General features: G+C 36.6%; 1 protein-coding gene across 4 annotated transcripts in view; it reads right to left on the reverse strand.

Annotated features, from left to right (window-relative positions):
* PIBF1 (progesterone immunomodulatory binding factor 1) overlaps positions 1-23,734 on the reverse strand; it is a 208,636-nt gene that overhangs the window by 15,942 nt on the left and 168,960 nt on the right. For 3 of the 4 annotated variants that reach the window (XR_009049051.1, XM_057707704.1, XM_057707703.1), the window contains exon 16: positions 19,826-19,910. Coding sequence is in view for 3 of the 4 variants with exons in the window: in XM_057707704.1 (XP_057563687.1) it covers positions 19,826-19,910 (85 nt within the window). In the remaining variant the exon portion in view is untranslated. Of the gene's footprint in view, positions 1-19,825; positions 19,911-22,723; positions 23,311-23,734 lie in introns of those variants that run through there. The other variant, XM_057707705.1, reaches the window with a different exon arrangement.

Consider the following 23,734-nt stretch of genomic DNA (forward strand, 5'->3'; position numbering starts at 1 on the left):
CTCAGTTGTTCTATGGCATGTGAGATCTTCCCAGACCAGGGCTTGAACCCGTGTCCCCTGCATTGGCAGGCGGATTCTTAACCACTGTGCCACCAGGGAAGTCCCTTCTTCTCTTTTTCAAACATTTAGATTTTTGATCTGCTTGAAGTCTATCCTGGCTTATGGTGAAAGGTGTGTGTTCAGCATCTCCTCCCCCCTCTCTGCCATGGCTATTTTGTAATAACAACATCATGTACTGAAGAAGACAACGTTTTCCTCACTGATTTGAGATGCTATCTTTATCATATACTGAATTTCCATAAGTATATGATCTACTTCTGGACTTTTAAACACTATTCCAATTGTCTGTCTATTCATACACCCATGTCACAATGTTTTTTTTTAAGCTCTTTATTGGAATATATTTGCTTTACACTCTGTACCAGTTTTGGAGGTACACCAAAGTGAATCAGCTGTATTTATACATATATCCCCATATCCCCTCCCTCCTGCGACTCCCTCCCACCCTCCCTGTCCTGGCCCTCTATGGCATCACCCATCACCAAGTTGATCTCCTTCTGTTACACAGCAACTTCCCACTAGCTATCTGTTTTACAGTTGGCAGTGTATGTATGTCTATGCTACTCTCTCACGTCGTCCCAGCTTCCCCTTCGCCCCCCGCCCCTGCCCCCTGCTTTAATGTATAATGATTGAGGGTTTCTTTTTGGCTATGTTCTTAGGGATGGGGGTGAGCTCATGTAGAATTGAGAAAATAACTTAAAACTGACTTTTATGATACTGAATCTTCCTTAGCATGAAAATATTTTAATATTTCTTTTACCTACATTTTTGGCATTAAATTGTCCTGCCCTAGTTGATGTTACTATTACAATGAAATGCTTGTGATTCACAAACTTACAAACTGACAAAACAAACAAAAATAAACTAACATAGGGCTTCCCGGTATCACAGTGGTTAAGAATTCGCCTGCCAATGCAGGGAATACGGGTTCAAGCCCTAGTCTGAGAAGATCTCACATGATGCGGAGCAACTAAGCCCGTGTGCCACAGCTACAGAGCCTGTGCTCTACAGCCCGCGAGCCACAACTATTGAGCCCACACTCCCTAGAGCCCGTGCTCCACGAGAAGAGCCACCACAATGAGAAGCCTGTGCACCGCAACAAAGAGCAGCCCCCACTCACCACAACTAGAGAAAGCCTACTAAAGTGCAGCAACGAAGACCCAATACAGCCAATAAATAAAAATAAATAAGTGAATAAATTTAAAAAAAAGATGAAACAATCAATGAAAAAAATAGAGATTAAAAAAAAAAACACCCAACATAACATACAAGAACTAGAAAAACTTGTCACTACATGATGGGATCCTTTGGTAAGATTAAGTCATCTTGAAATCTGGTTTGGTCCTTACCATGTCCTCTTGTCAGCCTCCCGATTGCTGGCTTCACCTCCTATTAAGATTCTGCTCTTACTGTTTGGACTTGACTTTCACATTTCATTTCTCTAGGTTTTGAATATGTTTTTCTCTGTTCTCTAACTGTTCTTTTCTGATTGGTCAGCAGGGTTATCTGTACTACTGTTTAATGATTTATAAATACTGTTCACTGCAGAGCAGAGTGTGAGATTAGGTCCACAGAAAAGGAACCTGTGATGTTCAAAGGAAAATGTTTCAGGTATCAAGTTCAACTGGATTCTTTTTCTTACACTGCATCTATTGCTCAAAATCATGCCATTTACTTAGGTTCCTACTTGGACCCTGACTTTCTGTTTTGTTTTTGGTTTTTTTTTGGCTGTGTTGGGTCTTTGTTGCTGCTGCACGTGGGCTTTCTCCAGTTGTGGCGAGCAGGGGCTACTCTTTGTTGCGGTGCGTGGGCTTCTCACTGCAGTGGCTTCTCTTGTTGCAGAGCATGGGCTCTAGGTGGACAGGCTTCAGTAGTTGTAGCATGTGGGCTCAGGAATTGCGGCATGTGGGCTCAGTAGCTGTGGTGCATGAATTTAGTTGTTCTGTGGCATGTGGGATCTTCCTGGATCAGGGATCGAACCCGTGTCCCCTCCATTGGCAAGCAGATTCTTAACCACTGCACTACCAGGGAAGTCCCTGGACTCTAGCTTTCTTATAGAGATTTCCCCCCTTTTTCTTAGGAGTGTCTTTTTTCCCTTCATTGATGGAAATAATACATTTCCCCCCCATATTACCTAAGATTATCTAACTTCTTAATCATACTGTTTGCTGGGATCAATTTTGTACTGCCTAATATTAAGACTGATGCACAGTTGTTATTCTGAAATTTCTTTTTATTGCACATCTTGGCATGTTCCATTATTTCTTGCATCGCTCTCTTTTTGTCATTTGCTGGCAAACACTCGAGGAATTTCATGAGAGAGGGTATTGTGGTAAAGCACTGGGCTTCCCTTCAGAACTTTGACGGTATACATCTTTATCTTCTAAAGTCAAATTTCTGGGAACTATGATGCCAAGCTGATCTTTATTTCTTTGTAGGTATTTTCTTTCTCTCTGGAATTGTCAATGTTGTTTAGCTCTTCCCTGTTAATTTCTGTTTTGTTACCTTTTTCTAAGTTTTAGGAGAGTTCATTGGCTTTTCCTGACATCCTTCTACTGCCATTTACTTACTTATAATAACTTCATGATTTTGATTTTAGCAATTTTTGAAAACACCAGAAACTTTTTCTGTATACCACTTATTTTCTGTAAATACTACTTTCTCAAATCTTTCTGAAGAAACTAATTACAATACTCTGTAAGTTTTTTTCTGTTACAGAAATTTTTGTTTTCTCTGGAGAAGGGAGTCAGTCTCTCTGTTTATTGTGATTTTTCCCTTTTGTGCTTCCAGCTTCTGACGGTTTTTGGTTGTGTGTTCCAATTTATGAATGAAGGAACAGATTAAATGTTTTCTTTCTGCCACTATGGGCCATTCATCTGAATGAGACAGTCGACTACAATCTCTGGATATATGGACAAGAAAATCTGTCAAGAAGGCTTCACTCTAGGGTCCTCAGGTGGAAAGTAGGCTCTCTTATCCAAAATAACAAAATGTGGAGTCTCCTAATCTGGGGCCCCTTCGTTTGGCAGTCCTAATCTATTCCTGGCAAATGCTCCATTAACTTAGACAGCCATTTGTCAAAATATATATTTTTTAAATTCCTGCTTTTTAAAACTATAGAAGCATTACTTGTTCATTATAAAATTCAAATACAGCAAAAGTGCCATGCCTCAATTCTCTTTTCCTTTTACCACCTGTTTAAGACCTTTAAACACTCTTCTATAATGATCTGATTTATAATAACATTCATTAATTCTGATATGCTTTTATAGTGATTTTCAAAACCCTAATAGTATACATCTTATAACTCTAGCATATCAAATACATAAGACAATTACAGTAACTTTAAGAATGAAGGAACCACTCATTAAAATGAACAAATGTAGAACCGCATCTGATTATACAACTGAAACAAAGTAAAACAAAAATAAAATAAAACAATAAAAGCCACACTGCAGTACAATACTCTTCAAAATGGAAGAGTTAAGAACATTCTTATGAAACTTCCAGATGATGAGGATGATAAAGATGATGACTGTTACTGTACAAACAATCTCTATAAAAGAGAGAATCTGCTCTCTTGAATCCAAAAGCACATATCTTGGCCATTTAGTATAAACTATTTGCATAGAGGGTGGCACATTAAAACAGCTCAACTGCAGAGCAGCTGCTTAAGGGTATTGCATAGTTGATGCCAATAAATTGCTGAAAGTTGTAAACTCTGCAAAGATGTTGGCAAGGGGACACATAGATGGCATTTCTTGATGAAAATAGCTCTGACAAGCATAATGCAAACTATGTGCTCCACTGGAGGTTAAATGTAAGTGCTTTTCTAGAGGAATAACAATGTATCTGGCAGTTAAGTCAGAATTCTGTGCATCTTTCCTTCCTGAGCTAACCCAAGGTAGAAATCAACCTTGTTCTAAACCAAGTACATGCATATTTTGAAGGTTTAAACTTCATCTAAAAGAGTATTTAAACAACATTTTATTATAGACATTTTTCAAAGATTCAAAGAGAAGAGAGCATAGCATAGTGAGTCCCCAGTTTCTATTGCCCAACTTTAACCCTTATCAACATTTTGCCAATATTGTTTTTTTAAACAGCTTTATTGAGATATAATTCACATGCCATATAGTCATCCATTTAAAGTATACAATTTTAAAACTTTTAAAAATCACCTCAAAAAGAAACCCTGAGTCTTTTAGGAATCACTCCTCTATCTCATCTTGTCCTCAACTTCCCGGCCCTGAAGCAACCTAAGCAAAAATCGACTTTTTGTTTCTGTAGATTTCTCTGTTGTAGACATTTCAAATGAATGGAATCATATAATATGTGGTCTTCTGTGACCAGCTTCTTTTACTTAGCATAGTGTTTTCAAGGCTCATCGATGTTGTACATCTATCAGTACTTCATTTCTTTTTATGACTCATATTCCATTGTATGTCTATACCACATACAATGTTTTGTTTATCCATTCATCAGCTGGTAGATACTGGGTTATTCACACCTTTTGGCTGTTGTGAATGATGCTGCTAACATCTAACATTTGTGGACATGTTTTTATGGCGACATGTTTTCGTTTCTCTTGAGTATAAACCTAGCTGTGGAGTTGCAGGGCCTTATGGTAACTCTATGTTTAATCATCTGAGGAACTGCCATAATGCTCTGTCAACACTGTTTTACCTACTTCCTTTCCAGCTGTTTTGAAATATTTTAAAGCAGATTTCAGACCTCAGATCATTTCACTTGTAAATAGATCAGTGGAGATTTTTAACAGATAAAGATAAAAAAAAAACAAAACCAAAATATCATTATCACATCTAACACAATAGTTTAAAAGAAAATGTAAATTTATTTCAAAGTTATTTATTGATACTCTAAGTGCTCAATGAGAATTTTAAATTATTAATATTATTAAAGCAAATTTTTAGCACTGTTCAATGTATGATTTTTGAAGAAGTTAAAATATACCTTGAATGTCAATGCCACTACACTCTATAAACAACAGACAAAACAGATTTTGTATGTCAAATTAACATTCATATAGTATTTACTATGTGCCAGGTTTTGCACTAAGTATTTTACATAAAAACTTAATCCTCTCCCAAATACCAAGAAGCAGATATTACTTCAGTTTTTAAGATAAGGAAACTGAGGTTTAGAAGATTTTAAGAAATATAGTCAAATTCATTAGCTATTAAGAAATGAAATCAGGATTCAAATGGTTTCAAAGCTGTCATTATTTACACAATAATGCAGATGCCGTCTATCAAAGCCTCTGATAGCCACAATTTCAGGTTTGGAGGGGACCTTCAAGTTATTTAACCTCTAAACTGAATGAAGCAAAACAGCAACGATAACAGCCAAACAAAGCAAACAGAACACACCTCTTTATAATGTCTACCCTCAGGTTTTAATTCCAGCCTTTGGAGAGATGTATCCCGAGTCTACTTCTCCCTCTTTCACATGCCTACTATGAATATCTTGTGTCTCTCTAAGTCTTTTCTTCTCTAAACACCCCCAGTCCATTAACCTCTCTTATGACTGAAAAGAATCCTTTTATCATCTTGATTATTTCCCTGTGATTATCTCTTAGTATTCAAAGTTTGGGGCCTAAAACAGAATTATGTCCTGGCCAGAGCAGAGGAGAATAAGGCTTATCGGCTCCTTATTCTAATGCATTTCAGATGACAAACATTTTTGGAGTCATACCCTATCCACCACTGAAAGCTTAGTGAGAGTTCAAGTGTTTGGTGAATGAGATACAACTGTGCTGTCGCAGCCTAGGGGACATAACTAACCACCTACAACATTCTTTCCTGAACTTGGATATCATCTTAAGGTCATCCTCACCAGTGAGGCAGGTAGAGGAAGCTAGCATTAACACACTGAAGTAGGCCCCTGAGAACTGAAATCTGCTGCCACTGCTGCCACAAAACACAAATGTGGGCCCCTTGATTCTGCTCTGATCGTTCTGTGCAGACCCTTTCACTCATCTGATTGCTAACAGTATCTTGGACTTCTAACTGCTTTGCTGTCTGCTATTCATGTCCTCTTGGTGCCTGGATTTTCCTTCTATACCAGTATTCATCTAGTTGCTGTCTGGTTTCTGGCCTTTTACTACTTCAGTATAATCTGATAGGTTTTGAGGCACGTTCTTGTTGATTTCCATCATCAGTTTCAGACTCCAGACTCTATCCTCCATTGTGAGCACTGGTGGCCAGAGCGTGACTCACTCCAGTGCCCATACCTTCTCCATGTTGTATTCCTTGCCTTCCCTCAGTGTCAGTTCCTTCATACGGGATATAGACTTGTTAAGTTTAAATTAAAATACTGCCAAATAAGACCATAATCATTTCATTTCACTGTTAATCATCTCTCCTGGCCAACACATATTTCCAGAGACTTATTTGAATAGCTTTGCAGTTTGTTTTGTGTGTTTCCTTACACCCTAGAATTGTTTGGTTTGTTATAAACTGCTGCTATTCTAGGAGTCATAAAAACACAGGGTTAGAAATGATAGCAAGAGGTCATTTAGTTGCTCCTTACTGATAAAAAAAAGGTCAGAGAAGTGTACTTACTGTTTAAAAGAAAACATACCAAACTTCTAAAATGCAGTGGGAAAAATACACATTTCATTCTTTAAAAAAAACAAAAACAACTAGAAAATGACAGGTCTATATGATACATAATGGATGTGAAAGTGTGATGTGAAAAAAGTTAAAAGAGCATATATACACAGATAAAGTATTTTTATGATGAGATAGAATGTTTCACACAAGACAGAATTTTACTTGCAGGACACAACAGAAATATTTGTAATTTTAAAGCTGACGATGAAAAGATTAAAAAGGAAGGAAGGCAAAATACTTCTGAAAATCAAAATAATCTGACCTAGTTCTACTAAGTTTTGTACAAGTCCACATAAACATAGAGGTCCACAGAGTATAACCTAAAAAAAATTGTGTCTTATACAATTCAAAATTGAGGATAGGGAACATTCAGTTGCTGCTTCTGTCAAATGGGTATAAGACCATCACAGAGCTCCTGCGACACTTTAGTATGACATAATTTGGTTGAAAACGTTTAAAACATTTTGGTAGGAAGAAGTTATAAAAACTAAAGATGCTATTATTACTTTTATACAGTAGGCTTAGTTTTGTCATACTTAAAGTATATTTAAATTCAACATCTGCAATGAGTAGTTTTTGCAATACTTTACTGCCTGAATTTCCCCAGACCCCAATTCACATACCCTCATATGGAAAAAGTTAACATTCTAAAACTTTATAGGGAAAATATGACTTATACTGTACATGTTTTAGGCTTCCTCTATAATAACTGTCTTTAAAACACTCATTTACATCTAGGAAATCAAAAACAAATTTGAACTTGAAGAGCACCATTATGATGAGAAATGCATGAATCGGAGAAGTAATTACATCTTCATTTAAAGAAAAATTAACTTATTCACATAGTATTTTTTTTGTAGTCATGCTGATTGTTCTCACTGTAAAATTTAAGTAACACAGGTATATAAGAAAAACGTGTAAAAAGGTATGCTTAAGAAAATTTCAAAATAGTTAAGTATGAACCAAAAAGAATGACACACATATAGAAATATGTAATTTGTTTGAGCCCTTTATGAAGTGGATTGCCTAAGGGGCACTTGTGATGCTGAAACGTCCCTGAAACTTTCCGAGAAATCACAAAGAACATAGGAGTTAGAGTCCTGGAACATAAACATACCATAAAAGAATGATAATTATACTGTGACTTCACTTTTCAGAAACCTGGCTAACTGCAGGGTTTGTTTTCTTTTTGTTAAGTGACATACTCTGCAGTAAGAGGCAAGTTATCTGGAACCATGGGAGTTAGCCCAACCAGGCAAGTGAGGCCTCGCACATTCTAGGCACTTAGCGAGAAGTGGTTGGTTACATTCTGGTTAAATACTAACTGAAATGCTTGTGGACCTTGAGAGGTGATGTTGGCAGAAGCACTGAGTGAAAGGGTAGAAGAAGCTTAGTTCTTAGACACAGATATCTTATATTCCACACATATGTATTTTTGAGGGGAGAGAATGTGAATATATTAAAGGCTGGTTTTTAAAGCTTTCTATTTGACAGCTTCTCCTGCAGTTATTATCGAAGACGGGAAAAGACCACAGTGAGTTTAACAAACATGCAACTGAATACTTACTATGTGCTAAATACTGTGCTAAAGGCTAACACCCAAAGAAAAACTAAGCGCTCTATGCAAGACATGTGTAATTACGATACAGTGATAGGAATATTAATATAAATATTTTTAAAGTTATGGGAAAGAAGGATAAGTTTTTCTTTATTGAGTCATGAAGGGCGTCAACAAATAGATAACATTTGGACGGACTCTTGAAAAGGAAGGAAAAGAGGGACCAGAGCAACATTTACTGCGCTACTGTCACATGCCAGGAGTGGACTACATTATTTAATTCTCATACAACCTGTAAAGTAGATATTACCTTTATTTATACATGAGAAAACTGAGTTGAGAGGAGTTAAATTATTGTCTTAAGAATGCATAGCTATGAAGCAGCAGAGCTATCTTGTCTGTCCGACGGCGGGCTTTTTTCACAGTATTTCAAAACATAGGTGATGTAAGGAATAGAAAGGTAATTCCAGCCTTACAATTTAATAAGAGAGCTGAACATGTAGACGGGTAATTCTGGATCAATCCGGCTGTCCACCTTCTCTATATTTTCCCCTAGCATGCTAAGTGTAAGCTGCTAGAGAAAAATTACACAGAGTGGTACTACTATAAATATATGACATTTCATCTTGGCAATTACTTGTTGCTTCTGTCATGTACATTGCTCATTTATTACACAGCTATTTCAAACTTCTGTTTTCCTCAAAACGCCGATCCTATCATGTGTCTTGCCCATTGGAAAACAGCCATTAGATGGGAACTCCCTAGATTCTTACCACCAAACCTACTAACTTACTTTGTGTGTGTGTGTGTGTGTGTGTGTATGTTTCAGGAGAATATTTAATATGAAGACAAATCGTTCCAATATGACCTTCACAGCAAAGAACAGAATACAAAACAGCATGATCCCAGGTTTGCTAAGCACATGGAAGTCAGTGCAGCGTACTCGCCAGGCATGTACATCCTGGAGCTTTTCTACCTGGGTTCAAATCCCACCTCTGACACCCACCAGTCATATGACCTTCATACGTTGATTTCTGCACATCAGTTTCCTATTCTCTATATGTGAGATAAGGATAGCTCATCCCTCACCAATCATCAGGAAAATGCAAATCAAATGACAGTAAGACACCATCTCACATCCATTAGGATGGTCGGTATCAAAAGACAAAAGATAACAAGTGTCGATAAAGATGTGCCTTCTAACTTACTTTTAATGTAATTTTGATTTCTCCTCTTCGCCCTGGATCTTCTCCTTTCCCAACATTTTTGCTCAACTGATTATCCTCTCTCATTTATACTGTCAACGGCTCTCTCTGTTTGGCTCCCTCCTATCACCATTTAAGCTGGATACTCTCCAACTCAGGGAGGTAAAAGTCCTCAATCTCACGCTCACTCCCTGATCACCTTATATTCTCTTATTCAAAGGATTGTCTATTTTTCATATTACTAGTTTTCAACTTCTACTCATTTATCGGTTCACTGCAGTCTGCCTTTTAGCACCACTGAAACTGTTTTTTGTTAACATCTTGTTAAATCCAAATGACCCTTTCTTTTTTATCTTTGTTTGACCGGGCCCCTTGGCAGCCTAAGCCTCTGCTGACAACTTCCTCCCTTCTGAATGTTCTAGCTTCACGGGTCTGCTCTTTTCCTCATGTACTTGCCATTTCTCTGGTCACTCCTCAGTAATATTTGTGTAAGCATTTTTTGCTCTGCCTATCCCTTAAATATTAGTGCTTGTCAAGATTCTGTCCTAGGCCGCCTCCTTTTCTAAATATTTATTTATTTTTGGCTGTGTCGGGTCTTAGTTATGGCACGCGGCACATGGGCTTCTCTCTAGTTGTGGCTCGTGTGCTCAGCAGTTGTGGTGCGTGGGCTTAGTTGCCCCATAGCATGTGAGATTTTAGTTCCCTGACCAAGGATCAAACCCTCGTCCCCTGCACTGGAAGGCGGATTCTTAACCAATGGACCACCGGGGAGTCCCCCAGGCCTTTTTTTGTTCTCATGGTATATACCCTTACTAGTTCATTTAATCTAGTTCTATGTAAAGCCCCATCTTTATGCTGTGACTCTCAAATCTCTACCTCCAGATAAATTTGCTTACTTGGGACCCAGAACCTACATTTTTAACTCTCCACTGAATATATCCACTTAGATAGTTTCTTGAGTTCTTCTTTCCCAAACCTATTCCTCCTATGTTCTTTGTAGCAGCACCATAAACCCAGGATACAAGCCAAAACCCTGGGCATCAATTCTCATTCTCCTCCTCTCTTCATTATTCCCTAAATTCAATCAGTCGCCAAGTCCCCTGCTGCTTTCTAAATAGTTTTCAAATTGGTCCATTTTTATTGGACACCATCATCACCAGTTTAGTTCACGATACCACCTGTTGTTCAATGAAATACTGAAATAGGTTCCTAAGTGGGGCTCTTACCACTGCCCCTAATACAGCTGCAAAAGAAATTAGAAAAGGGCTTTTATATCAGCTTCTTAAAAATCATGTTCAGTATTCTACTAGATACTTGGCTGATTAAAGACACTTTTCCTACTCTTGAAAGTTTAGATTCTAAGGACACATGATGAAATATATACAAATAAAAGCAGAATTAGAATTTCCAAAGGCATTCAGCAAATCTTGTTTCATTAAGGCAAATATGAGCAGATAAAAATGAAGGCCATTAAAGAAGACTCCTGAGAGGTACGTTCAACGAAAGAGAAGCCATTCTAAGGAATCACGTTTTTTATACTCAAAACCGAATGTTTAATTTGAAGCCCTGATACTGTTAACTAAGAGCGAGATCCTATCAATCTATCTTTTCCTTTACCTTTTTAAAAACCTAATTATTGAAGATTTATATTTTATCCTTTTATACCTAAAAGGTGTTAGTATTAAGTGAAGACATTTAAGGGTAAAGAAGACTACAGTCCACTTGAAAGACAAAGAAAAAGTTATCCTGAGGCATCAACAGTGAAAGAAGAGAAAAAAAGATTACAACACCTGGATAAGATACTCAGCTCTGAGTTTTCTGGCAACTACGACAAAAAGAAAGCACATTAAATTACACAGTTTTCATTTTCTGAAAAAAAAGAAAGAAGGATATAACTTCATCTACAGAGGCAAACATTTTCCGGGAACTCACACAAGCAATAATTCACCATGAGATTTTTGTCTAAATGGGACTAAGGAGAAAGATCATAAGCTTTTGTCTCAGAAAAAAAGAAGAAGTTTTGACAGTAAGTATGGTTGAGTTACTTAACTCTTATCAGCACCAATTTCATCTGTAAAAGTACGGACCATGATATTTATCTCAGGGGACTGCAGCAAAGACCAAATTATGGAATATAAATGGAAGTGCTTAGTAGACTGCCTTAAATAGTTTCACAAAACAAAGAGAAATCACACCAGATTTTATTCCGATCTTCCTTAAAGGCAGAGGTCATGACGCTAACTTGTGCCTTAATGGAAGGAATTTCGTGAGGAGAGACATTTTGCCCCCACCTCCTCACTCTGCTCTCTGAACGTTTCCCTGAATACAGGGACGGAACCTGGAGAATTCAGAATGGAGGGGCATGGACAGGGATGGGATCTTAATTCAATTTATGATCACATCTTTTAGTTAGTATTTTTTGTGCAGATCCTTTAACCTCATATGTTTACTCACCCCAGCTGAGGTTTGTAGTCTGAAAAGGCAAACTAAAAAAGGCTATTCTTCTCCATACTCACCCTCTCTTCACTTTTTAAAAAAATTATCAGAATAATACATTTTCTCTAAAGAAAAGATTAGAATAAAAGTCACCTAATACACTTTCCAAACACACACAACCATTTCTGAATGTATAAATGCTAGAAGTATATACAGTAAGAGGCTACTATTGATTTTATCATTCCTGGAAACTGTTAAGACCACAACTGAATTCCTAACGTGAGAGGAGTTTTAAGCTAACAATTTTGAGCTAACACGAATATAGAAAATAAAAATCTTCTGTGGTCATGCCTCAACTATCTAAGTATTGTCAACCTAGAACTAGCCACTCATTTTCTTTTTTCATGTAATACATATTTGATAACTATGCAAATGAGGTGGGAATCTCATTTCATGTTACCATACACAGTCTTATCAGAACTAAGCAACACTGCTTAAAAAGTTAGAGCAAGAGTTGTCCAGTGCATAGTGGGGGACTTTAACACCTCACTTACACCAATGGACAGATCATCCAGACAGAAAATTAATAAGGAAACACAAGCTTTAAATGACACAATAAATCAGCTAGATTTAATAGATATCTATAGGACATTACATCCAAAAACAGCAGATGACACTTTCTTCTCAAGTGCACACAGAACATTCTTTAGGATAGATCACATTTTGGGTCACAAATCAAGCCTTGGTAAATTTAAGAAAACTGAAATCGTATCAAGCATCTTTTCTGACCACAATGCTATGAGATTAGAAATCAATTACAGGAAAAAAACTGTAAAAAGTACAAACACATGGAGGCTAAACAACATGCTACTAAATAACTAAGAGATCACTGAAGAAATCAAAGAGGAAATCAAAAAATACCTAGAGACAAATGACAACCAAAACACAACAATCCAAAACCTATGGGATGCAGCAAAAGTAGTTCTAAGGGGGAAGTTTATAGCAATACAATCCTACCTCAAGAAACAAGAAAAATCCCAAACAAACAACCTAACCTTATACCTAAAGAAACTAGAGAAAGAAGAGCAAACAAAACCCGAAGTTAGTAGATGGAGAGAAATCTTAAAGATTGGAGCAGAAATAAATGAAAGAGAAACAAAGAAAACAATAGCAAAAATCAATAAAACTAAAAGGTGGTTCTTCGAGAAGATAAACAAAATTGATAATCCTTTAGCAAGACTCATCAAGAAAAAGAGGGAGAGGACTCAAATCAATAAAATTAGAAATGAAACCGGAGAAATAAAAAGGACACCGCAGAAATAAAAAGCACCATAAGAGACTACTACAAGCAACTATATGCCAATAAAATGGATAACCTGGAGGAAATGGACAGATTCTTAGAAAGGTATAATCTTCCAAGACTGAAACAGGAAGACATAGAAAATATGAACAGACCAATCACAAGTAATGAAATTGAAACTGTGATTAAAAATCTCCCAACAAACAAAAGTTCAGGACTAGATGGATTCACAGGTGAATTTTATCAAACATTTAGAGAACGCTAACACCCATCCTTCTCAAACTCTTCCAAAAAATTGCAGAGGAAGGAACACTCTCAAACTCATTCTATGAGGGCACCATCACCCTGATACCAAAACCAGAGAAAGATACTACAAAAAAAGGAAATTACAGACCAACATCACTGATGAATTTAGATGCAAAACAAAATTTAGATCCTCAACAAAATACTAGCCAACAGAATCCAACAACACATTAAAAGGATCATACACCATGATCAAGTGGAGTTTATCCCTGGAATGCAAGGATGCTTCAATATACGCAAATCAATCAGTGTGATACACCATATTAATAAATTGAAGGATAAAAACCACATGATCATCTCAATAGATGCAGAAAAAGCTTTTGACAAAATTCAACTCTCATTTATGATAAAAACTCTCCAGAAGGTGGGCATAGAGGGACCCTACCTCAACATAATAAAGGCCATATATGACAAATCCGCAGCAAACATCATTCTCAATGGTGAAAATCTGAAAGCATTTCCTCTAAGATTCAGAACAAGACAAGGATGTTCACTCTCCCCACTACTATTGGACATAGTTTTGGAAGTCCTTGCCACAGCAATCAGAGAAGAAAAAGAAATCAAAGGAATCCAAATTGGAAAAGAAGAAGTAAAACTGTCACTGTTTGCAAATGACCTGATACTATACACAGAAAATCTTAAAGATGCCACCAGAAAACTACTTGAGCTAATCAATGAATTTGGTAAAGTTGCAGGATACAAAATTAACACACAGAAATCTCTTGTATTTCTATGCACTAACAACGAAAGATCAGAAAGAGAAACTAAGGAAGCAATCCCATTTACCATCTCAACAAAAAGAATTTAATACCTAGGAATAAACTTACCTAAGGAGGCAAAAGACCTGCACTCAGAAAAGTATAAGACACTAATGAAAGAAATCAAAGACGACACAAACAGATGGAGGGACACACCATGTTCTTGGATTGGAAGAATCAACATTGTGAAAACAACTATATTACCTAAAAGCAACCTACAAATTCAATGCAATCCCTATCAAATTACCAATGGCATTTTTTACAGAACTAGAACAAAAAATCCTAAAATTTGTGTGGAGACACAAAAGACCCCAAATAGCCAAAGCAGTCTTGAGGGAAAAAAACAGCTGGAGGAATCAGACTCCCTGACTTCAGACTACAGTACAAAGCTACAGTAATCAAGACAATATGGTATTGGCACAAAAACAAATATAGATCAATGGAATGGGATAGAAAGCCCACAGATAAACTATGGTCAACTAATCTATGACAAAGGAGGCAAGGATAGAGAATGGAGAAAAGACAGCCTCTTCAATAAGTGGTGCTGGGAAAACTGGACTGCTACATGTAAAAGAATGAAATTAGAAGACTCCCTAACACCACACACAATAAACTCAAAATGGATTAAAGATCCAAATATAAGGCCAGATACTATAAAACTCTTAGAGGAAAACACAGGAAAAACACTCTGACATAAATCACAGCAATATTTTTTTTTGACCCACCTCCTAAAGTAATGGAAATAAAAGCAAAAATAAACAAATGGGACCTAATGAAACTTAAAAGCTTTTGCATAGCAAAGGAAACTGTAAGGAAGACGAAAAGACAGCCCTCAGAATGGGAGAAAATATTTGCAAATGAATCAACAAAGGATTAATCTCCAAAATATATAAACAGTTTATCCAGCTCAATATCAAAAAAACAAACAACCCAATCAAAAAATGGGCAGAAGACCTAAATAGGCATTTCTCCAAAGAAAATGGCCTATTCAGATGGCCATACAGATGGCCAGGAGGCACATGAAAAGCTGCTCAGCATCACTGATTATTAGAGAAATGCAAATCAAAACTACAATGAGGTATCACCTCACACCGGTTAGAATGGGCATCATCAGAAAATCTACAAACAGTAAATGCTGGAGAGGGTGTGGAGAAAAGGGAACGCTCTTGCACTGTTGGTGGGAATGTAAATCAATACAGCCACTATGGAGAACAGTATGGAGGTTCCTTGAAAAACTAAAAATAGAATTAGCATATCACCCAGCAATCCCACTACTGGGCATATATCCAGAGAACACCATAATTCAAAAAGAAACATGGACTCCAATGTTCATTGCAGCACTATTTACAACAGCCAGGTCACGGAAGTAACCTAAATGTCCATTAACAGATGAATGGATACAGAAGATGTGGCACATATATACAATGGAATATTACTCAGCCGTAAAAAGCAATGAGATTGGGACATTTGTAGAGACATGGATGGACCTAGACACTGTCATACAGAGTGAAGTAAGTCAGAAAGAGAAAAACAAATATCGTATATTAATGCATGTATGCGGAATACAGAAAAATGGTAGAGATCAACCAGTTTGCAAGGCAGAAATAGAGACACAGAGAACAAACATATGGACATTAAGTGGGGAAAGTGGTGGGGGGGGCTGAGGTGGGATGAATTGGGAGATTGGGATTGCCATATATACATTACTAATAAGAAAAAAAATATCAAATTGCACACTTTAAATATATGCAGTTTATTGTATGTCAATTATATCTTAATAAAAGTTCTTAAAAAAAAAGCTGTCCAGTACAAAAAAGAAAATGTAACACTTTAAATGTTCATTTCATCTCTTTATGAATCACTAATTTAAACTGAGAAAATTTAGCTGATTGAAGCGATGATTCATACTGGATCATTTTCACAGGGTTCTGACTAGGGTGAGGCAAAGTCTCAGGTGCCAGCCTGCACTGTGCATGCCTCCGAGAGGGGGCACCTCCTCTATTTATGCCCTCAGTGCCTGGCTGCCCTCACCTTAATCTCAGCCCTGATTTTCACTTTCAAAAAATTTTATTTATCAGTTATTCTTATTCAACTGTATGTATTGGCTGTTCTGGGCACTTCACCCTCAGAGCCATAAAATGAATAAATCAATCCTGCAGATTCTGTTTCATCAGGTAAATGTTCAAGGGAATGTCCAAGCATATCCCTGGGTCACCAGCTGTCTTCTTCCCATAGAAGCCATCTGCATTTGCTTTTGCTTCTGCCTACATTAGGCAAGTTGGTACTAAACTGTTTCTCAGAAAAGATTAAAGGGGCCTCCCTGATGGCACAGTGGTTAAGAATCTGACTGCCAATGCAGGGGACACGGGTTCGAGCCCTGGTCTGGGAAGATCCTACATGTTGCAGAGCAACAAAGCCTGTGCACCGCAACTACTGAGCCTGTGCTCTAGAGCCCATGAGCCACAACTACTGAAGCCCGCATGCCTAGAGGCTGTGCTCCACAACAAGAGAAACCATTGCAATGAGAAGTCCACGCACTGAAACAAAGAGCAGCTCCTGCTCACCACAACTAGAGAAAGCCTACGCATAGCAACAAAGACCCAATGCAGCCAAAAATAAATAAATAAATTAAAAAAAGAAAAGATTAAAAACAAATCAGGGCTTCCTAGGTGGCGCAGTGGTTAACAATCTGCCTGTCAATGCGGGGGACACGGGTTCAATCCCTGCTCCAGGAAGATCCCACATGCCATGGAGCAACTAAGCCCGTGCGCCACAACTACTGAGCCTCGCTTTAGAGCCCGTGAGACACAACTATTGAGCCCATGTGCTGCAACTACTGAAGCCCATGTGCCTAGAGCCCGTGCTCCGCAATGAGAGAAGCCACGGCAATGAGGAGCCTGCGCACCACAATGAAGAGTAGCCCCCACTCACCACAACCAAAGAAAGCCCACACACAGCAAAAAAAGACCCAACACAGCCAATTAAATAAACAAATAAATAAATTAATTAAAAAACAAAAACCAAAAAACAAATCATCAGATTTGTTCCACTAAACGAATTTTTACTTTGCTTTGGGAAAAAAAAAGCTACTTTTCTTTGGCTGTTTGGCATAAAGTCACAATGTTGGATTATTAAAATATATACCAAAATGAAGAAGTTTCAAATGTATGAAAATGAACAGATAATTATTTAATGAGATATGCATCCCTGCAAACTTCATTGATGCCATGCAGTAGGTGGCAATTATATCAGTAGTTTCACCTTGCTAGTTTTTATGTTTAAACATGTTTTCCTCTAAACCTACTCAAGTCTCAACCCACTAAGTAAAACTTTTAGTTTTTATTTGGACTCATGAATAATGAGATTCCAAGTATGATGTACAAAATATGTAAATGAAAACTTTCACATATTTTTCAGAGTCTAGCATAATTCTCTAAATTCAAATGAGAACTGCCATTTTGAAAAAATACCTATTATGCAGCTTTTTGGAAAAAAAGAAAAAAAAAGTAGTTGGTATGACTGAATGGACCTCTGTAATTACTAGCTCTTAAGTATTCAATTTTAAAAACATGCGTGAAGATCCACATAGTCAATGAATCAGGCTTCCATAGTGAGGAAACAACTATCTGAAAGCAGAATCCTAGGACACAAGTGATAGTAGATAAAGACCAGAATGTCAAAAGTCAGAAAAAAGAATACATATCTTCAGAAATTTTTCTACTCTGTAACTTGTTGTTAGATCTACTTCTCTAGCTAAAGGTCATCTCTAAACTCTAGCTCAGGGACACCTTCTTATCTTTTTCACCCACCATATAATATACACCTTTAAGAGAACTCACTTCAAAGGCCATTTCTAAGATAGAGACAATCCCCCAATTCCCCTGACACCATTTCTAGGATATACATCTTTGAGCTGCTTTCAGGAATATTCCCTAGTTCTTCTCTCTCAGTAATTTCCTTCCAATAATTTCTTCTCAAATACCTGATATATTTTTCCCAGACGAGGACACAGTGTCTTCAGGATACTCATAAACCAACGATCTGTTTTGAGCATTTTTTTCTCTGTTAGGATGGCAAAACGGTGAGAACACAGCTAAGACGAGGCAGTGAGAGTACAGTGGACAAAATTCATGGATTAAAAAACCAGGCTTAAAAAAAAAAAAAAAAAAAAAAAAAACCAGGCTTAGCAATACCAACTGTTGGCGAGGATGCAGAGCAACTGGAACACTCATTCACTGCTGGTGGGAATGCAAAAAACACAGTCACTTTGGAAAATAGTCTGGGAGTTTCTTATAATGTTAAACGAAATTTTTTATATGACCCAGCAATCCTGCTCCTCATATTTACCGAGAGAGATGGAACTTACATTTACACAAAAATACATACACAATTGTGTACAGCAGCTTCATTTACAGGTGCTCCCAAATGGAAACAACTCAAATGTCCATCAACTGGTGAATGGGTTAACAAACTGCGGTATATCCATACAATGCAACACTACTCAGTAAAAAAAGGACAAATTACTAATATTTACAACAATATGGATGAATCTTTCTTACGGTAAGTGAAAAAACCCAGACTGAAAAGACTGATAATTTTATTTATTTGACATTCTGTGAAAGGATAATACCTTTTGTTGGAAAAGGCAAAACTACACGGATAGAAAACAGATCAGTGGTTGCTCAGACTGCAGTTGGGGAAAAGGGACACCACAAAGGGGTCAAGAGGGAATTTTCTGTGGGTGATGGAATGATTTTATATACTGATTGTGGTGACGGTTATACAACTGTGTGTATTAGCCAAAAATCACAGAAATGCATGCTAGAAAGGGTGGATTTATTGTATATTATCTCTCAATAAAGCTGACTCAAAAATGAGGGGAAAAAACTGGGGTTACCTCTTAGTTACCACCTGGATCTGAGCAAGACACCTAAAACTCATTTCCTTCTTTTGTAAAATAGGATTATAGTACCTCTAAAATATTTTTTGTCAGGAACAAATTAAAAGAAAACTTATGAATTTTAAAGTTCAACACAAATACTGTACACTAGGCACTGGCCATACAATGATGAATAAGACAGAGTCTAGAGACTTCCCTGGCGCTCCAGCAGCTATGGCTCTGCACTCCCAATGCAGGGGGCCCCGATTTGATCCCTGGTCAGGGAACTAGATGCCACATGCCACAACTAAGAGCTCGAGTGCCTCAACTAAAAGATCCCACATGATGCAACTAAGAGCTTATGTGCCACAACTAAAAGATCCCTCGCCCCCACAACTCCAGACCTGATGCAACCAAATAAATAAAATAAATATTTAAAAAATTTGTTGTCTAGAGGGAGAAAGGGATAAAACACAAAATTGTTAAATAACGTGGAAATTCAATGAAAGAGATATGAACAAGGCAATAGTGGCCATCAAGAAGGAGCATTCCAAAAAAAAAAAAAAAGGAGCATTCCAGGAATAAGAATTAACTCATAATGAACAGGGGAACTGGGATCTAATAATCTTAACCCAACATGATATTGAAAAAGCCTAAAGTGGTAAAAATTATGACAAAATGGAAAAAGTACCTCACGATGATTTAGAAGTTGTTCCAAATCTAATGCCATTTGATTCTTCATTTGCTGTAAAGCTGACTTTTCTTTATTCAAATTGCTGGGGGAGAAAAAACAAACCACAAAGTTTTTTAAGTTGTCATACCAACAAATTTAATTAACAAATAGTAAACAGCAAAAGACTAAAGACAAATCTGATGGTCTGAATTAAAGAAAAATTAAATTTATAGTTCATAAAGATAGATCAGTGACTACAATGTTTGATTCAATCATTGGCCTAGCTATTTCATAAGAATACTTTTTCTTCTAATAACTATTTAACAATGCAATTGAGATGCTTTCTAAGAATACTTTCCTGCCGAGTAGGGGGCATAAAATTGGTGTTTTAAAGATGACTGGTTACTCCTGAAATGTAAAAAGATGAAGTAGGACTTAAACAAAAGGTAAAAAGAAAGTACATACGGGTTTCATATTAAATTTGAAACACTGAAAGTCAAATTAGAACATTTATCCTTAAAACTGAAAGTAGTATTTTATAATTTATCACGTACTAAATTACCAGGTATATAACTGAGATAAATGAATTAGATATTTGGTCTATGGTAAACTCTGGAAAACAATTTTGTCTCCAAATTCTTAGTTCAATCTTCAATTTCTAAATCTGCCTTGTGAATTTCTCTTTGAAATGACCTATTTTCTGATAGGAAAGGGTGAGAAGCCTAATTGTAAGGACATGTTAATATTTTAAAAGATAAATATTTGAGGCCTATCTTATACTGTCTGGAGTTTTATTATTCAACATATAAAAATTAATTAGAACCATTAAATATAATATTCTTTGAAAGCCACTGGGATGAGTCTACTTAGCATTACAAGGATTAAGAAAAGCAACAATGAATTGAAGTAACAGAATTCCCTGAATGTCAAAACAAAGTCTGAAAAGGTAAAATTAATGAGAATTGTCTCGTTGAACAGGTAAGATGTTTTAAGTTATACTTTAAGAAAATGGAACACCACCAATTTTTAAAATATTAGGCAGAAGTTTTTTAAACTCAAGGAATAGCAGTAGGTAGTCTGGAAGAATTGGTAATTCCAAGGGCTTTAGACTAAAAAAACTCACATTCTCCTCCTTCTTAGTAATTGAGAACTTCCCCAAGGAAGCATCAGAGTTTATCCTCTGAGAAGAAAGACCAGATGCAACTCTGACTTCTGTTTCCAATTGCGCCAACTGACTCAACTATGTGGTATAAAGCACAACACATACAACCCCACTGAACCTCAGTTTTCACGTCTGTAAAAGGGGAAAATAATACGTATGTCAAAGGAACATGTGAATTATCTAATGATGATTATATAAAACACTGAACACATAAAACTACATAAAGGTTATATCATGTTACTAATGTAGATGAGAAACAGTCATCAGAGGAGAACAGTTAGTGTGAATAAAGGTAAGCAGCTCATCAGAAAAACAAACTGACTTTTGGGGTCAGGTGTCAGAGATCCTACTGAGCCGAGGAGTTGAAAAGAACTAGATGATATAAAGGAAACTGAATGCTGCGTTCCCCCAGAGCATGGTAAAGATCAGGTGTTTCTGTAGCTTTAAAATTATCTTTAGGGAGGATCGCATTGAAGAAAAAATATTTTCCAAAATGAAAAGTGTTTAGGAAATAGGAATAGTAATTTTCAAGAAATAGATATGTGTTCACATACATGCGCATATGCATGTTCACATACATATACCCACATCCACACAGAATGTAAACATGCACTCGCATGCAGCACACACACGGCCACACGTGCACAAACATACACAGATACACAGACACACACACAAAGGCTCTCAAATAGCAACAGGCCCATTAAGTAAAGCGTAGTGTAATAGGAATGGAATGTTGATATAATTAAGGCATTTTGACTGAATAATTCATTAGAAATGCTTTATATGTAGTGTTTAATTTTTTCCAGAATAAAGTAAATACTCCATATTTAAATAACAAAAAATAACCATATAACATGGAATAAAAGGTAGGTGGATAAACTGGTTTACAAAGCAACTCAGTTCTATTTGCAAGACGTCGGCTCACAGACAATACCTGGATGTATATTTTCAGTCTTAGTCTTTTCTTTCTTAAATCACAAGGGAGACCACCTTCAACACGTGGGTCTCTAAGACTGAACATGATGATTATTATACTCTGTGTTCTTCCACACACAGTAATTACTCTATAGACATTTAGTCTCCATAAGACATTTCAAAACAGTGGAAACTTACCTTTAAAAATACAAAGCTTCTATGCATGACTCATAAAGCAACTACAAAACAAAACTCCTTATAAGCACATCTATCGTGAATGGTATATTACACCCATAATTGTTCAATTCACTGTTAATTATTACTCAGAAATTCATGTTTATGGCTCTGTTTCACCTGCTATAATGAAAACATATTCCTGATATATTGTTCCTTTACTTCCTGGATCAATATACTCTGGCTTAGTTTTATACGCCTAAGTAGTCTTTTCTTCCTAAACAACTAGTTAACAATAAATGGAGAACTGAAAACAGAGAAAGAAAATGTATGCTAATTATTTTCTTTCCATGCTTCCTTCAGTTCTGAGCTATAGATCAAACTATATAACCCAGACTGTCTCTTGTGGATTGGTGGAAAACAGTTAAAAGTACTACCTTTAGAACAGAGCATTGCTTCAATGACAGTTAATAGTGATATCTCAAATGTTAGCTTTTAACATGTTTGTCAGGATTTCATTTTAGTGCATATTTACTCTCACCTTCCTAGGCACTGAATAAATTGTATCGATAGCTAAACTGGCAAGTTGTGGGTGGGATATAGTGATATTGTTTTGTTTTGTAAGAAAACGATAAAATTATATTTAGTTCTTTAAAGAGCTTTTATTGCATAAGCTAGAGAAACATTTACAAATTCATCAGTTAACGTAAGTATTCTTTACAATGAAAATCCACACCCAGCAAAAAGAAACAGAGATTTCTCAAGGAATATAATCACTTAGTCACCTTTTTGGATGGGTCATCGCATCTTTAAATTTCAAATTCATGAAGGACAAGAGGAAGGGAGGTAACATTTACTGAGTTTCTCCTGTGTGCTGAGAAGCTTTACATTCATGTTATTTCATTTAATTTTCAAAACTACCCCTTGATGTTCACATTAATATCTATATCTTACAGACACATTTACCCGGAGAAAAGTAACCAGGCTGACGTGTATTTAAAGCCCAGGATACTTCTGCTCTGTTTGAAATGCCACGGGCTCAGAGTCAGGGTGATGGTAGACAAAAATGTGATGGAACCTGTTGTATCTGACTTGTTGACTGGGCTGTATTGCATGGCATCACATCCTTTCATTCATGTCATCTGGGTACATCTACAGCATCTCAAGAGTCGTAATTACAATGCTGAAGGCACTTAAAACTTCTCACATCAGAAGAAAGTTGCTTCAATGAAGAGCAAGACTTCATATTCTGTGAAATATGAGTTCAGAATCTACTAAAATAGTATACAATAAATTTATGAAACACAAGATAGCTTTAAGGGTCCCAGATGTTTCACACACAAAATATTTTTTTTTGTTTAATTCCATAATTGGCATAGTTCTTGTGATTACTGTTTCTGTGATTAAGGGAGTCCTAATTTTCGTCAAACTTCAGCATATTTTGAGACGTTATTTCTCATTTTAAAGATAATTTTCAAGAAAAAAAAATGTGTTAAATCTAAGACAACTACTAATAATAGCAAACATTTATAGAGCATTTTTAATAATGTGTAGGAATAGTGCTATGTATATTACAAAGGTTATATCATTTAATCCTCTGAATAGCCATGTGAATTAGGTGCGGCTGGTGTTGGTCACATTTCACAGATGAGAAAATTGGCTGGTGTCCAACA

Source organism: Hippopotamus amphibius, chromosome 14, assembly GCF_030028045.1.
Source record: "Hippopotamus amphibius kiboko isolate mHipAmp2 chromosome 14, mHipAmp2.hap2, whole genome shotgun sequence".
Taxonomy (NCBI): Eukaryota; Metazoa; Chordata; class Mammalia; order Artiodactyla; family Hippopotamidae; genus Hippopotamus; species Hippopotamus amphibius.